Genomic DNA, 17,280 nt, shown 5'->3' on the forward strand with positions numbered 1-17,280 from the left:
TCCATGGGATTCTCCAGGCAAGAATACTGGAGTGGATTGCCATGCCCTCCTCCAGGGGATCTTCCTGACCCAGGGATGGAACCCAAGTCTCTTATGTCTTCTAAGTAGCTCTCACTCAAAAAAGACTTAATGCTTCCAAAATTACATTCGTTCTTACCACTACACCATCCTATTGGGAAGATTCACAGTGTACACATCAGCACATGTGTGTCTCTGAAAGCATTTGTAGTAAAGAAATCAGCTGGACTGGAAGTAGTCTGAAATCTACCTGAGTGTGCCACACCTGTGGATACACTGGCGCCAACTCCGAAGCTCACGTGGGTGCTTGGGTGCAGCCTGCAGTTCTTTTCAAGACCTCTGAAGAGTCACAGTATTAGACAGAGGCTACACGGCGCATTTGGCAGAAAAGAATCATAAATGCCCCACAGAAGCACATAACAGAACCAAGTATTTTGGGGGCTGGGGATGGAGAGACAGAAAGAAGTAGGTTTAGAAAATGATATCTCATGTTATCAAGGGAACAATGGTTAGAATCACTTAATTACATTTCTACTACTTTACCAGTGATTATGGTTCACCCCGGTTTCCTGAGCCTTAATCTCACAGCCTTACGTCTGGTACCTTTCTAGATCTCTAGGGGTTCCTTCTACCTCTGCTTTCTGTTTTGCTAACTTGGTCTTTCCTTTGGAGATTCCCCAGAAGAACTTTCTATGATGTTTTCTATGGTGTTTATATACTTTCACTCTTAGGAGTCTAATAAATAATCTAGCATTTGGTATCTGAATTTTATCTCCTCTAATTTCCTTTTTTTTTTTTGAGTATTCTTGACATTGCAATCAAACTTATATACCAAATTTTCCAACAGGCTTTATTTGAAGTATGAAGTGAAGTGAAAGTCACTCAGCCATGTCCAACTCTTTGTGACCCCATGGACTATACAGTCCATGGAATCCTCCAGGCCAGAATATTGGAGTGGGTAGCCTTTCCCTTCTCCAGGGGATCTTCCCAACCTAGGGATCAAACCTAGGTCTCCCACATTGCAGGTGGATTCTTTATCAGCTGAGTCACAAGGGAAGCCCATTTGAAGTATGCATCACTCAAAACTAAAGTAATATAAAAAATTAATGTATTTACATAAAACCTCAATTAAAAATCCTTGACAGAGTTTCTTTAAATAGTAAGATATACAAATAATTGCAATTAAATATTTCTTCTCTTTTAGAACTTTTACATTATGTTCTTTGCAACTTAATTTCAACAAGAAAAAAATATTACTCATCATGCACAGTGAAACTGGGTGTCCCCTCAAACCTTTTCTATTATTTGGTAGAGCTAAAAGGAGAAAAGAGGAAGTATGCAATCATCACTATCACTAGAAACAATACACCAAAGCTCATTTCAGCCTTAAAAAAACTCCCACACCAGTGATTTCTGTTGCCTGATTTAAATGGAATGTAATGAATTTAGAATGATGGTTTAGGTGATTCTAAAGTAGGCAAGTAATTACAGGTGAAAAGCACAAAGCGATAATGAAGGGGGGGCAACAGAACACTTCAAGTATCTCAATTACCATAAAACAATAAAGTTTTTTACTGCCAAATATTAGGGGTTGGCTCTAAGGCGATGGCACTCCACTCCAGTACTCTTGCCTGAGAATCCCATGGACGGAGGAGCCTGATGGGTTGCAGTCCATGTGGTCGAGAAGAGTCAGACACGACTGAGAGACTTCACTTTCACTTTTCACTTTGATGCATTGGAGAAGGAAATGGCAACCCACTCCAGTGTTCTTGCCTGGAGAATCCCAGGGACAGGGGAGCCTGGTGGGCTGCCACCTATGGGGTCACACAGAGTCGGACATGACTGAAGTGACTTAGCAGCAGCAGCAGCTACAATCTGGTTTATGACTACCTCTTCTGTTGGTTTTGCCTATACTAAACTAGGTTAAAGCGTCTGCCTCCAATGTGGGAGACCCGGGTTCAATCCCTGGGTTGGGAAGATCCCCTGGAGAAGGAAATGGCAACCCACTCCAGTATTCTTGCCTGGAGAATCCCATGGACGGAGGAGCCTGGTAGGCTACAGTCCGAGGGGTCGCAAAGAGCTGGACACGACTGAGCGACTTCACTTTCACTTTTCAAACTAGCTTGTTTGGTTGCGAGGTCGTATCTGACTCTTTTGCGACCCCATGGACTGTAGCTCGCCAGGCTCCTCTGTCTATGGAATTCTCCAGGCAAGAGTACTGAGTGGGTTGCCATTCCCTCATATCATTTATCACTTATATGTGAAATCTAAAAAACGGATACAAATGAACTTATTTACAGAACAGAAATAGATTCCCAGACGGAGAAAAAAAACTTAAGGTTACCAAAAGGGAAGGGGGGAGGGGTAAATTAGGAATTTGGAATTAACAGACATACACAACTATATAGAGAAGGAAATGGCACCCCACTCCAGTACTCTTGCCTGGCAAATCCCAGGGACGGGGGAGCCTGGTGGGCTGCCGACTATGGGGTCGCACAGAGTCGGACACGACTGAAGCGACTGCAGCAGCAGCACACAACTATATATAAAATAGATAAACAACAAGGACCTACTGTATAGCACAGGGAACTAGATTAAACTGTAACCGGAAACACTAACATGAGCAAGAGCAATTCTGGGATGCGGGGGGAGGAAGGGAGAAGATGGACTAAGATCCAGATATGGTGAGTCTGGGGTGCTTGCAAGACCTCCAAGCGGATCTGTCCACAGTCCTGGGAGAAGCAAGCTGGAAGCTCAGACATCGATGTGCGGTTCATCAGCCCCTCTATGTGGACTCGTGCATCCTTGCAGGTGCTTCACCCAGACCCTTCAAAGGCCAGCACTGCCACTCTTCCCGCCTCTTCACTCCTCTCCATCATCCACTTCAGCTGCCCAATCAAGTGGGGACTACGTTCGACAAGCACTGGGGAATCTACGGGCTGTCATCCACTCGACAGGACCTTTTTCTCTAAGGCAAGAACGTGTCTGCAAGTGGCGCACGCCAAGAGAGCGGTGTTTCTAACTCAGAGGGGAGCTAAACGTTCTGGAACTTGGTACAGCCAGCCAGAAGGGAGTTGAGAGAGAGAGACGGCTAGAGGAGACGAGATAAAGGAGGTGAAATGTCCTCCAGGAAGTTCCCTGGCAGTCCAGTGGTTAGGACTTGGCGCTTTCATTGCCACCGCTCTGGGTGCAATCCCTGGTTGAGGAACTAAGATCCCAAAGCTGCTCAGCATGGCCAGAATAAATAAATAAGACCCCCCACACCAGCCTTAAGGGTGTTTTACTGAACGGGCATCCACACCTGTGCTTTGGCACAGAGGGGTAAAGAAAGGACAAGTTGTCACTGCTGCTGAAGGAGCCTAAAGGAGAGGCTCAGCTCTCACCAACGTGTGGCACAGCTTGAGTCCACTTTCTGGTGAGGACTTCTGTCCTAGGCTTGCAAAGAGGGCCAACTCTTATATATGGAGCTATTGGGAGGGGCTTAAAATGAGGCTAACAAGTGAATTTGCTATATACATTTATCTAAGTGTTATTACTGTGTAAGCCACTAAAACACATTTTTTCTATGTAAAATATTTTTAGTTGTAATGAAAACAGTGGATAAGGAGGAAAGAGACAAACATTACAATGTCTTTCATTGTAATTAAACTTTAAGAATACCAAAATGATATAAGGATTTTTTTCCAAGAAAATAGCACTTTTGAGGGTGCTGACAGGATCAAAATGAACATTAAATATGAAAATAAAATGAACACAAAACCAAAAAGTTAAGGATAAATGGCAAGAATTACTCTATGCCATGTTTCTACAAGTTGATTTCCGGTCCTACTCCCTAGCGTCTCCAGTTCTGGTATTCTTAGTATCCCAGGAGCTTCTTTACAAAGTCCTCTCTTCGGATAGTTTAGGGGCCTGTAACAGAGGCCGTTCCTATGTAACTCTAGTCACAGTGTTACATAGTGTCTAGTCAGATGACAGTTCCCTGATGACAGTTCATATTGTGCTGAACACGCACATTCAACAGTCCTGCTGGTGAGCTTACAAACACCGCACAGATGAACAAGAACGTTCTGTACCAGGATAGGTGTGATGCACAAAGGTGCCACTCTTGGCTTCAGTTTTTTTTTCCCCCTTTTTCCACTTTATCTTGTTTTCTCATTTTTTTTTTTTCCTTCTCAAAAAGTTTTGAAATGGGAATCAACTGTGTCATGTGTACTTTAATAAAAAAAAAAAAAAATAGTCTGGGGACTTCCCAGGCATCTGATGGCTAAGACTCCACACTCCTAATGCACGGGACGTGACTAAGGTCCCACATTCCATGTAGTCCAAAAAAAAAAGTTTGAACACAAAAATGCATTTAAAAGCTGGAAAGACTTGAAAACTGGAAAGCAGAAAGTTACGATTTTAATGCAATATTTATGGTTTTCAAGTATAGACTTCAATTGGTTTGAAAATACAACTTATCACTGTCTTAAGTGCAGTGGCAAAGGCCAAACAACAGAAAACAAACAGCAGAACCTACACCTCCAACACATGAATGAATTAACCTAAATCCACTTTGGGAAAACTAGGCTTTCCCCTCTCCTCACCATTCTTTCCCCACTCAGACTCCTTTAAAACCTTCTGGGGGCTCTGAGGAGCACAGTTTGACTAGTTCTGTTATGGGTAATCCCTGAAGTCTCTCCTCTCCTGCCCCTCTTCATCATTAACACCATCATCATAATTACATCATCAGCATTATCACCTCTACCATCACCACCATCACCACCACCACATATTATGACCTTAGAATTTATCCCCTAAATGAAAATATGCTATGTTTTTAAAACTATTATTCTCTTTATCTTTAAAGCATACCATTCTTCTTGGTAGAATTTATGACCTTGAAAATATTTGAGTAACACGGTTTTCATAAACCAAAATATCTTGACTGCGTTATCAATTTTAAAAATCCATCTTTTAGTTATAGTCTAAAAGACTATATGAAAGAAACTGAAATGACTGACTTCTGTGAGTAGGTATTTTGAAATGAATGAAAGCTCTGAAATAAACCACGGCTGAATTCTCTTGTAGGTTATTTTACACTCTTCAGCATAAGCCCAGGAGCTTTAAAAGGCTAAAATATATACATCTGTTGGGCAGCAAGTTTGAGAAAGTTCATAAATAAGAGCGTTCATATCCCTAAAGGGGGTAAAGAATCTGCCTGCCAATGCAGGAGACCCAAAAGACACAGGTTTAATCCCTGGTTCGGGAAGATCCTCTGGAGTAGGAAATGGCAATCCACTTGGATATACTTGCCTGGGAAATCCCATGGACAGAGGAGTCTGGCTACAGTCCCTGGGGGTGCAAAGGGCTGGGCAAGACTGAGCACGCATGCATACGGGCACGCAGATCCCTAAGACATCACGTATTTCACAGCATTTTGAAGTTCCAAGTATTTCCACACACATTAGGTTAGCTGAACCTTACAAGTTACATCTGTTTTACAGATGGGGAAACAGACTCAGGCCAAACTTGCAAAGGCGTTATAACCAATGGCCAGTAAAGACTGAACGGAAACTTGTATCTTCAGAATAGAATTATAGTGCACCTTCCATCACAACATTCTATCATTAAACTAGTTCCACCAAAGAAAAGCCTTAAAAATGAAAAAAGTAATGAAGTTCTGTGTCATGGTAAATTCTCTTTTTTAACTGCTGTCTGAAGAGTTCACACGTTCTAAAAATAGATGTCTATAAAAGTCTAAGTAACAAACTGTCTTAAGTGATTAAAAGGATCACACAAGAGCATGAAGAGAAAAACTTTCTTCTTTTGCTTTTAAATTCCAAAATGTTGCCATAGAAAGATAAAATCTTCAAAAAATAAAAGTATTTAACAAAGAGCTTTTAAAGCTCCAGTAAGCGAAATTATAATTAGGTATCAGGTTAATCAGGTAGGGAAGTGTGGACAAGATTTACTCAGAAGTGTGCAGAACGCTTAATTTAGTGCTAACCCTGACAAATGGTATGGAATTCATTCTTTCTCACCACAGTCCTTTTAAGGGAAATGGCAGAATAATAAACTACATCCTAAAGTAATTCCAAATGCTTTCTGTAGTTGAAAACACAAGCGTACTATGTGTACTGGTAACACACACTCGGACACTGGGTTTTTCAAGGGGCGGAATCCAAGTAAACACTGTTTTCAGCCTTGGAGAACTGAAGCCGCCTCCCTCCACTGCCTCGACGGGGTTGCAAAAATCTCATGGAGAAAGTGTTCTTAGCTCAGAACTCCAGCACAGGACAGACTCGGAGACATCTCTTCCGTCCACTTCTATCCTTGCAAGGGATTATGAAATGCAGAACCGAGTGAAAGGTTTACTGAAAACAATACTCATTTTCAAAGTGTCCACAAGAAAAAGCTTGATGGCCCTGCTTTACTTCAATCGGCAGGACAAGGCTGCTTAGCAGGAGGAGGCTGCTTCCCCGGGGTCCAGACTCTGTGAGAAGCCCCCGCAGGGGAGGGAACCTCCCCGATCGCGGAGGAGCGCCTGCTGTGGGCTCGGTGGCGGCTCTTTTCGGCTACTCCACGGGCCGCGGGGGCACAAGTACCTGCGAGAGGGGCCGCCCACCCCTTGGGAGACGCTACCTCGCGTGCCGGCCGCCCGCATCTAGGGCGGCGCGGGCTCCCCGCTCCGCCGGGACACCGGCTGTTGCCGCCGGGAAGCTCCGCCGGCTGTGCCCGGCGACCTGCAGGGCAGGACTGGCGGTGCCCTTCCCACCCCGGGAGGATTTGAAAGCTTTGATTATCTAATTGCAGCTGACACTAAACCGATCTTCCTGCCTCTCAACATTCTTTCGATGGTCACACCGTTTTCACTGCAGGACCCAGTTGCAGCAGCAGGAGAGCCACTTTCCGTCTGTGTTTTTGAAAGTCAGCCAAAAGCGAAAGGGCGCGCTGCCTATTGGCTGCCCGCAGACAAACCACTGCCCTCTCCTATTCCTTTGTTTTCGGTTCCTCCTCTTTCCCGCTCTTCCCCCAGAACGTTTCGCTTCCCCGGAAAGTCTGGCATACCAACACTAGCTATAATTTTCTAAATGAGCCCCATATGTAAATTGGCACATGTCCAACTTCTTAATTACTTTCCTGCTTCTCTCTACCAAAGATCTAAGTAGCGAACACAACCGCATAGTAATCAAAGCCTCTGATTATAAATGTACAAAGTAGCCACCAAAACAATAGACTGCCTTTAGCGCAGCCAGAAAAAGTTTTTTAAAAAGATAAAAAAGCTCACAAGTGTTTCAAGATGGAGTTACACTGCAGATAGGCAAAAACACAGTCTGAATGGAAAATTCACATTTTCCCGGAAGCTTCACAGGGTGAATCAGTGCACTTGTATACTAGTCACACCTTACCAGGCAACATTTGTTGCCAATTGGCTGGATGGGCGCTCCCCTCCAGAATCAACACAGGAACTTATAATCTAGTTCCGCTTGCATTATTTTATTAGAAGGCCAATGTTTTATTTCAGGACAAACTGTTGTTATTTAAAGAGAGCACCTGGATCCAGGGCTGTGCTGGGGCTGTCTGTCTCACAGGACCCCCTCCACCCACCGTGCGGGGTGATTCAGTCTCTGGATGCCCCAGTGATGAGGGACGGGCTGAACCCCACCCCACTGTACTGTGCTGCCTAATTGGGTCTCTACCCTCCGGAGCTGCCCCAGTCCACGAGGCCTCCTGGGCTGTCAGACCAGAATTTCTCTGACTGAAATGCTCCCAGGCCCTCTTCCTCACTGGCTCTTTGCAGGGCTCCGCTCAGTTCCCTTCCGGTCCACACAGATGTCTCAGGCCTCTTTTTCCCTGGCTACTCTGGGCATGCCTGTTTGAGAGCCATGTTTTTCCACAAGGAAGGTGACCCCCAGAAGTTAATCTATATGTGGAGTCAGAGCATCAACAATTAACAGGAAGTGTCCACCTGAAAACGTCTTTTTTTGAATTGGAAGCCCAATATAAAGAATCTGTGCTTAAACTTCCTTAAACTTGTTGAAGGGCTTCCCTTCAGCATTAGCATTACCGAACATTATAAGTAAAGTGGCCAGGAGTTGGCTGTGCGTGCTAGGATGGAAGTCTTGGTTCCCTTAGAACACGTGATAGTGCTGGCATAAATAACGCTACAAAAACTACAAAATCAATGGCATCTCTCCAACAGTGCCCTGGGCTGACATGGAGATGGCACGAAGCTAACACAAAGAGGGGCCGGTAGAACCTGAAATCTGTTTTTGTTTTTTTTTAAATGGTGAGCAATTTATTCTTTTTATTAAAAAAAAAAAACAAACACTTTTTTTTTGGAAGTGGACCATTTTTAAAGTCTTTACTAAATTTATTACACCATTGCTTCTGTTTTACATTTTGGTTTTTGGGCCATGAGGCATGTAGGACCTTAGGTCCTGGAGCAGGGGCTGAACCCACGCTCCCCGCGCCGGAAGGTGAAGTCCGAGCCCCTAGACTGCCAGAGACGTCCCTGGAGGGAGCTTCAGACTGCTGCCCTCTGGTGACCTGCGAACCAGTGAAAGTTCAGCCTGTTCTCAAACACAGGTGGTTTTTTATCATCACCTTCAGCCACACTGGTCACGAAGTCAATAATGCCGCCGGCCACTTGTACCAGCTGCAGAGGCAACAGTCAGTTTGGGTGTGTTTCCATCACCTCTGTAGATCATGCCACGTAGGGCAAAGAATGACTTCCGAGCATTAGGCTGGTAGTCAGGATAGTCATGTATACTCATATTCTTGGGGGAAAACACAGAAAGTTAATGTGCTGGACTGAAATAACTCCTAACTTTGCTTTTCTTATCATTAGAAATGGTCTACTGTTGAATTCTCAAGGATTAGTCACTACCTTACCCCCTGGTGGCTCAGACGGTTAAGCACCTGTCTACAATGTGGGAGACCCGGGTTCAATCCCTGGGTCAGGAAGATCCCCTGGAGAAGGAAATGGCAATCCACTCCAGTACTAGTGCCTGGAAAATCCCATGGACAGAGGAGCCTGGTAGGCTACAGTCCATGGGGTCGCAAAGAGTCGGACACGACTGAGCGACTTCACTTTCACTTTACCCCCTGCTTGGGTAATTCAATCTCAGTTCTGTTGTGACAATCCCCTCCAGTACTCTTGCCTGCAGAATCCCATGGAGGGAGGAGCCTGGTGGGCTTCAATCCATGGGGTCGCAAACAGTCGGACACGACTGAGCGACTTCACTTTCTGTTGATCTAGCACTCATATTTTTAAATTTAGTCTTAGAGGAATGCAATCATGAATCAAACCATGTTTTTCATTTTAATGTGGAAAGCCTACAGCAGTGAAAACCCTAACACAAATGCAAATAAACACATAAAAATCTATGTATTACTTTAAACAAAGTTATAAGAGCTTTTACTTCAAGCAGTATCTACAAAAGTTTCAATGTGGCAAGAAAATGTGGAACTCACTAACAGAATTTCAATTGGATATGAATGAATTCATTAAGTAACTTGCACCACAAGAAAGAAAAGTTTATGAAGATTTTGTGAGTTGTTTTTCAGTTGCTGCTCTGTAATAGTGTTTCAAAAGTACAAATGTATTTGCAGCATGTTTCAAAAGTCTCCCAAGTTCCACAGTCACAGCTAGCATCTGAATTTACTGAGCACTTACTACATGTAGGCTCTGTGCTGAGTATGAATCAAGTACCTCAGGTTTTCAATATAAGCTTCTTAAATCAAAACACCAAGCTATACAAGTCTGACTATACAATCTCTGTTAAGATTGGTCAGAAGACCGTATTTCAGTGTGGAGAGTAACAGTATACTTGACTATTAAATCGGTGGCAGTTAAGCAGATGGGATTCTATTCAATGAATACATTTGATCATTTCTTCTCTTCCTAGCTTTTTGCTGACGATCATTGACCGACATCCTCTCTACTAGGAATTTAGCAGATGAAAGTCAAGACTATTTGAAGAGACATGGCGAAGTTGTCTAAAAATATTTTTTCCAAAGAAAACCACAAAGTTATGGTTTTTAGAAATGGTGCTGCAAATACTTCGATGTTACGTTGGAATTATTCCCCATATTAAAAGGCAGCATATGAAGGAAAAAAAAGTTGTGACATGTTTCTTTTAAATTCTAACATAATACAAGAAGCCTCTTTGCCTCTCTAATTACAGACCTGAATTTCACCACCATGCTAGAACCAGTGCCAATTGCTGAATTACTTGAAACAGAAAGATTTAAGCAAATAACGCAGAATCATGGCAACTGAATTTCTCTAAAACTCCAATAAAGAAAATTTTTTTACAGTGCTAATCCATGAGATCAAGCGGAGGGGAACAGGAGAGGAGAGCAGAGATGCTGACATTCTGAGGCTGGAAAGCAAATGAGCAAGTGGCCAGTTCTCCTGTGAACCCAGAGAGAGCCGGTGTTGTACTGCAGGCCAGGACACCAATGAGCAGTGGGCAGCACAGAGCCCCAGGCCTCTCGGGGGCGGAGCAGGCAGCACCGCCTTGGGGTGCTCAAATATGTCAGTTAGAAATAGCCACTCCCCATAAAATGCTATCATCTCCCTGCACAGAAATCATGTGTGCGGTTCGAGATGTCCTAATTACCTGGGAGAAAAGAGTTTCACTATCAGTTTTCACTGCAGGGCTCTAAAGCATCTGCCGTGACGGATGTATACAGACTGACAAAGACCTTCAGTTTCTGGTGAGCAACAGGCTTAACTAAAGTAGCTAAAGTGAAAGAAAGTGAAAGTCGCTCAGTCGTGTCTGACTCTTTGCAACCCCATGGACTATACAGAACTTGGAATTCTCCAGGCCAGGATACTGGAGAGAGTAGTCTTTCCCTTCTCCAGGGGATCTTCCCAACCCAGAGATCGAACCCAGGTCTCCCAAATTGCAGGCGGATTCTTTACCAGCTGAGCCACAAGAGAAGTAGCTATTGCCATCTGCAAACACACGAGAAACAAAATAAATAAGTAGGGGAAATAGAAGTAAACCTTGAAATCGAAGCGAATGTATCTATCATCGAGCTAGCTTTGCTAAGGGTACAGTAAAGATGTCCATGTTTATTACTGAGCAGCAAAGGTGAAAACAGCAAACCAGTTCTCAGGTAGAAAGAGTGCTCTGGTTCTGGGTGGTTTACCTGGTTGGGGCTTACTGGGGTGCGGCTGTGCTCCAGCTCCAGGCAGCGGGGGCGGGCTCAGCCCTGCAGGCCCAGCACCCTGGGTGGGGCTCACGCTGGTCAGGGCCCCCGCGGGCAGTGGCTGACCTCTCTTTAACAGCTGCTTCTGTTCTTGCTGGCGGAAGCGTGGAGGCACCTCGCGAGGCAGGTAACGGGCTGCAGCTGGCTGCTGGCCGCCGGCAGATGCACGTTTGCCATTGCTGCCGCTGGAGAGGGTGCTGGTGGAAGTACTGGTACTGGTGCCGGCAGGCTGGGGCTGGCTTGAACAGGTCTTGGTAGGTTCTGGCACTAGAACGAACAGAAGGAAGAGACCCCAACTCCTTAGTATTATCACCGCCTTCAACTCAACCCAAACCAAAGAAAACAGAATACAAAACCGAGGCATGACAATGTAGAGCTTTGGCAGCGAACTGCACCAAAGTCAGAGTCCCAGGCCTCAGACCCACGTTTCCTGTAAATGAACCTGGATCCCGAGCTGTAGCCCTTGGCTGGTTCCCTCGCCCAAAAGGCAGGCCATCCGGTGGGTCAGAGCCGCAGGGCTCCAGCCTGAGTGGGAGGCAGCTTAAAGGCCCGGCTCCTGGGCCCCAACCGGGAATTCACTTGGTTGGGAGGGAGGGGAGGCTGCCAGTCTGCATTTCTGCTAAGTTCTCAGGAGAGGCTGGTGCCCCAGGCCCTGGGCCCTGGGCCCACACTTTGAGAACCACTGCTCTTAGTATTTCTCAAAATTAAGAGATCATCAGATGTCTATGAATTTTTATGTAAATGTTTTAATTCTGAAAAAATTATATAAATGTATAACATTATAAAAACTATTATTATCCCTTGCAATCAGCCTGAATTTCTCATCTCCCCAGTGAGTTCCACTGTCCATCCTGTGACCCCATTGTACACAGTATCCAAGAGGCCTCTGCCCATGATTCTTCTGTTGCCCCACACGGCAAACCCTCAATTCTGGATGAAGCCACTGTCCACCCTCTCCACCCTGGCTTGGACTGCTGGGCAGTCTGAAATCAATGAGAACTCCTGGGCCCTAACCTCAGGGCACCCTCAGTGCTTCCTGACCAGCCTACAATTTCCTGGGTCTGCCTGGCTCTACTACTGCTGTCGATGACTCACTGAACAACCTTCCATTCTCGGGCGATAATGTCTTTATCTCCCGACCCCAGAAGATAAACTTGACCTTATTCTCCACAGAAATAAAGGCCAGCAGGCCAAAGCTGCAGGTGTCAGTCCCTATAGTACACAGCACACGGCCGTCCGCCCCACACTTCTATTCCTCTTCCCCCAGTTCTGCTTCCCCGACTGCAAGACTCACATTTCTGCACGTGTTAAAATCACTTCACCGGCACGTGTCTTACCATGGATAGCATGTCCCTTTCTGGGCGGCACATGAAATACTGGGGCATCTCACAGTCTGTGGTGTCAGGACACACAGATGACTCCCTCCACAGGTCTGGGTCCTGTCTCAGGGACTGGGTGTCTTCAACCCATGACTCTCCCCAGAGCAGACAGAAAGGCCCAAAGCTGAAGACTGGGTCTCCCATTAATTCTTTGTTTTACAAATATTTTTATTTTTTTATTCCAGGCAGACAGTAAAGAATCTGCCTGCAATGCAGGAGATCCAGGTTCAATCCCTGGGTCGGGAAGATCCCCTGGGGAAGAGAATGGCAACCCTCTCCAGTATTCTTGTCTGGAGAATTCCATGGACAAAGGAGCCTGGCAGGCTACAATCCATGGGGTCGCAAAGAATTGGGCACAACTGATCAACTAACACACACACACTTTTTTTTCTTCCAGAGATTAGTAGATGGACATCGCTGAGTGCACAGGAGAAGAGAAATCCGGCCCCCATGTTCACGTGTGGAGTAGAGGAGAACACATTTCCAGCCAGTAACCTGCCCAGGGATGAGGCTGCCCTGCCACCAGCTCCTCCTGGTCAGCACGTGAACAGACCTACACCGGTGCTCTCCCCTGACAGTGGCTCTCCTGCTTGCCTCAACCCACATCCCATGCCAGCCACCTCCAACGGGTCCCCTCTCCTCCCGCACACTTCCTGAAGTCCTGCTTCCTCACCTGCCCAGCTCCTTTCACCCTCCTCTTCCTCCTTGATGCTGAAACCCTACGGCTCCCCGAGCTTTCTCTGCTTGCCCCTCGGTTGTGTATCGGCGGTGACCACTCTGACCCCCCGAGCCTCTCTTCTTCGGCCTTCATGACGCTGGAAGTCCATTCTCAGAGTTCCTCTGACCTCTGCAGCCACTCTTTCCTGCTCCCAGTGACAGGCTGCTTCCTCCTTCTCTAAAGTTCCACTGCAGACTCTCATCCTGGGTCATCTATCTACTTCCGCTTCACTCATCAATCCTGTGGTGATAGTCTAAGCCCCGGAGGGCCGCTGGATGTCAACACTGATATGGACACTGATGTCTTAATGGGCAGTTCAAAGTCAATGTGTCCCAAACACTCATCAGCTTTCTCACCTTGGCAGTGTTTTAGGGGTGCTTCCTGACCCAGGGATCGAACCTGCATCTCTTGCTTTGCAGGCAGATTCTTTACCATCTGAGCGACAAAATAATGCATAAAGCAGTTGATCATATCTCAAGATTCAATAAAACATGGTAATTCCTAGTCATTCTCTAAATATCAGATTAAATGTCACTTCCCTTGAGAACCTTCCCTGATTCAGCCAGGGCAGTCTAGGTACTTCCGGAACATTCAGTTCCCTGAATTTGCCACAGCATTCGGCATGGTATATTGCTTAGATGAACATCCATTATTTAAATATATATTTTCTTTTTTAAAGAAAGTGATAAAATCTATTATAGGGTGATTTTAAATGTAAAGGGGACGACCTTCAAATATATTTTCAAACATATTTTTTCCTGACATTGGCTTTTAGCTAATTAAGGCGGCAGCAGTACCTAAGTATTTACCCAAATGAGTGAAAAGCTTATGTCCGCACGCAAAAACCTCTACAGGAATGTTTATAGCAGTTTTATTCATAATGGCCCCAAACTGGAAGCAACCAAGATATTTTTCTATAGGTGAGCAGATAAAACAGACTGTGGTATACACATACAATGGACTCTTAGTGTTAAAAAGAAATGAGCTCTCAATACACGAAAAAAGAAATGGAGGAACATTAAATGCATATTATTAGGTAAAAGAAGCCAGTCTGGAAAGGCCACATGCTCTGATTCCTACCATATAATGTTCTGGGAAAAAGCAAAACTGCAGAGACCATAAGGCCTTCTTCAGTGGTTGAGAGGGGCTTGGGGCGGGGCGGGGGTTGGGGGGAGGGATGCCCAGGCTGGTGGGTGCGGGAGTCACCTGGGGTGGGGAATGACATGGTGGTCCTGTAAGAGTGGGCACGTGGTGTGAGGGCAGCGGGTGCACAAAGAGTAACAGCAGGATTCTCTAACAGTGGACACACGTTAGGCATTTGAAAACCCATCAAACTGTACAACACACAGCATGAACTCATAGCTAAATTACGGACTTTAGTTAATAATAACGTATCAATACTGGCTCAACAGCTGTAACAAAGGCATGACACCAAGGCAAGATGTTAAGCACGGGGGAAATGGAGAGTGGGCTGGGGGTGGAGAGACACAACATGTGGGAACTCTTTATTTTCTGCTCAGTCTTTCTGTAAACCTAAAACTGCTCTTAAAAAAAAAGAAAATAAAGTCTATTTGTTAAAAAGACCAAAAAAAAAAAAGAGAGAGAGAGAGAGTTCTGCCTGCCCTTGTTACAAGACCCCATTTCTCTTTTGTCATAACACACTGGCTGGCCAGCTACTACCAAAGTCAAGGTGCTTCCACCTGCCATCCATCCGGTCTGTTCAAAGAAAACCTACCCGAACTCAAAACCTGGAGGAAACAACTGGCAAGGACTCGGAAGCAACCGGAGCCTAAGGACCCAGCCCGACCTCCCCTTGCCCACACAGAGCCCGCGAGGCCCAAGTCTGCACTGCCCATATTAATACGGCAGCCACTAACCACGTCACCACTGAGCACGCGATGCGTGGACCGAGATGCGCTTCAAAGAGTCAGCGCACAAAAACCTCACTGAAGTTTATCTTGATCTCACATTGAAATGACAACATTTTTTGAATACACTGAATTAAACATATTAAGTACTCTCACCTATTTGTTGTTAAACCTTAAAATGTTGCTACTACTATCGGGCAACTAACAATCTCAACTGATTGAGAATCTTAAAATTTGGATCTGTTCTTGTAATACAGATAAATCGAACGGTCAGGTCTTGACTAGCCACGCATGTTCTTCAGAACCAAATTTCTCCATCTGTCGTTCCCCAAAGACATATGGCTAGGGTGTCGAAGCAATCCTGAAGTTCCCCTTCTCAAACGGGCCCAGATCTAAGGGTCCACAGACCAGTCCACCCTACGCATCACTATTTTCACAGTAGAATGCATTAAGGCAAGGGGAATTGTAGCTTGATTTGTATCGATCAGCAACAAATGATCTGTCTTATTTAGGAAAAAAAAATTAGAATGGCAGCCAGGGAATAACTATAGCAAATAAAGAGCTTCCAGCAAGCTCAGTGTCACGTGAGTGACACCTGCTGGTGAAAAAGCAGGGCATTAAATCCTTATGTGAGACAGCAAGTCCTGTCAACCAATTTTCTTTCTAAGAAACAGTTATCTGCTTTCGGGTAAAAATTTCAGAGGACACTGTCACACCAGAGTTCAAATAGTTTACAAATTCCTACGACTGCTTTTCCAAAACAACTGGCCACTGTACAGGCAGGAAGTTCAGACTGTCCCTTGAGTGCCCCGGGGGACTAAGCTTTGGCACTACACTGCCATCTCTAGGAGACCAAGACAGAAGGCACTGCCCTGCTGGCCCAGCCTGCTTAGCTTTTATTCCACTTTGGACTCCCAAGTCCTACCTTCTGCTCCTCTAGTCATTTTCCACGGCCTGAGCCGCCAGTACTGCCATCTGGACCGGCCCCCCGCCCCTGCCCCCACCCTGCCCAGGCCCCCTGGGCTTCCTTTCACTATGCTAACCACACCTCTGAATCATCCCAAACTTCAGTCTGCTTTCCAGACCGCCTAAAGTTGCAGGCTCAGAAAGCTGACGGGTTCTGGTCCTACTTAAGCGATTCAAAGCCAAGCTCCTACTGCTGCTAACGTTCCTTTTGCAATCTACCATAGTCTGCCCAAAGCCCCGTTACCCTGTTTCAAGCTTTCCCTGCCTTTTCCAAATCCTTCTCTCAGTCTCTTACTGGGACTCTAGGTACTGAGCTACTCATGCATTTACACACATGAAGGCTTTCCAGCACCCAGCTCCACGTGCTGGGACCTTCCAGTGGACACAAAAGGTGGACTCCCACCTCCCCAGGCCCTCTGCTCACATCTTAGCAGGGGGAGACGACTGACGAACAAGATGCCTATTAAGCTAAGTGGTCACCGGAAGGTCCTAAGTGCTGTGAAGAACGAGGAAAGCCGGGTGGGGTACACAGGGCTAAAGCTGACTTTTCTCCTGTGGCCTGCTATCAGCGTCCCCCCCAACAGGTGTCAGTATCCTCATTTATCCTCTCTGAATTTACTTATTTAGGAAATATTTAATGAGTGCCTATTTTGCGCCAGGCACTGAGTGCACTAAGGAAAATAAATAGATATACTTCATGTAAGATACTAACTTAAAAATGATTCCACACGTAAACAGTGACAAGCTGCCACACGCATGATAAGCATGTGGGACAAAAGAACCTCACCTGGGTTAGGGACTCAGAGAAAGCTCCGCTGAGGAAGCGACCGCTAAGCTGGGCCAGGGGAACTTGTCTGCGAGCTCACTCCCAACCAGCCTGGACCGGGCATGGGAAGATCTTGAAATGGGGAAACGCTTCCGTGCCTTGAAGGCCTGAGACAAGGCCGGTGAAGTCTTTGTAGACATTCTGGACCCATCGCTTGGCCACTGGCCGGAAGAGCACTCGGGGGCACCCTGGTGGAGGGCGACCCCGTGGTCCTGGTTGCAGGGCACAGACAAACCTGGAGCCTCCAGTTTCGGGCAGAAGTTCTCTGAGGACAGGCTGCTCTGATTACAAACTCATGGG

General features: G+C 45.9%; 1 protein-coding gene across 7 annotated transcripts in view; it reads right to left on the reverse strand.

Annotated features, from left to right (window-relative positions):
* TNRC6C (trinucleotide repeat containing 6C) overlaps positions 1-17,280 on the reverse strand; it is a 75,528-nt gene that overhangs the window by 43,404 nt on the left and 14,844 nt on the right. For all 7 annotated transcript variants that reach the window (XM_018063710.1, XM_018063711.1, XM_018063707.1 and 4 more), the window contains exon 3: positions 11,164-11,490. In XM_018063710.1, coding sequence (XP_017919199.1) covers positions 11,164-11,490 — 327 coding nt within the window. The remainder of the gene's footprint in view (positions 1-11,163; positions 11,491-17,280) is intronic.

The sequence above is a fragment of the Capra hircus genome, chromosome 19 (genome assembly GCF_001704415.2).
Source record: "Capra hircus breed San Clemente chromosome 19, ASM170441v1, whole genome shotgun sequence".
Lineage (NCBI taxonomy): Eukaryota > Metazoa > Chordata > Mammalia > Artiodactyla > Bovidae > Capra > Capra hircus.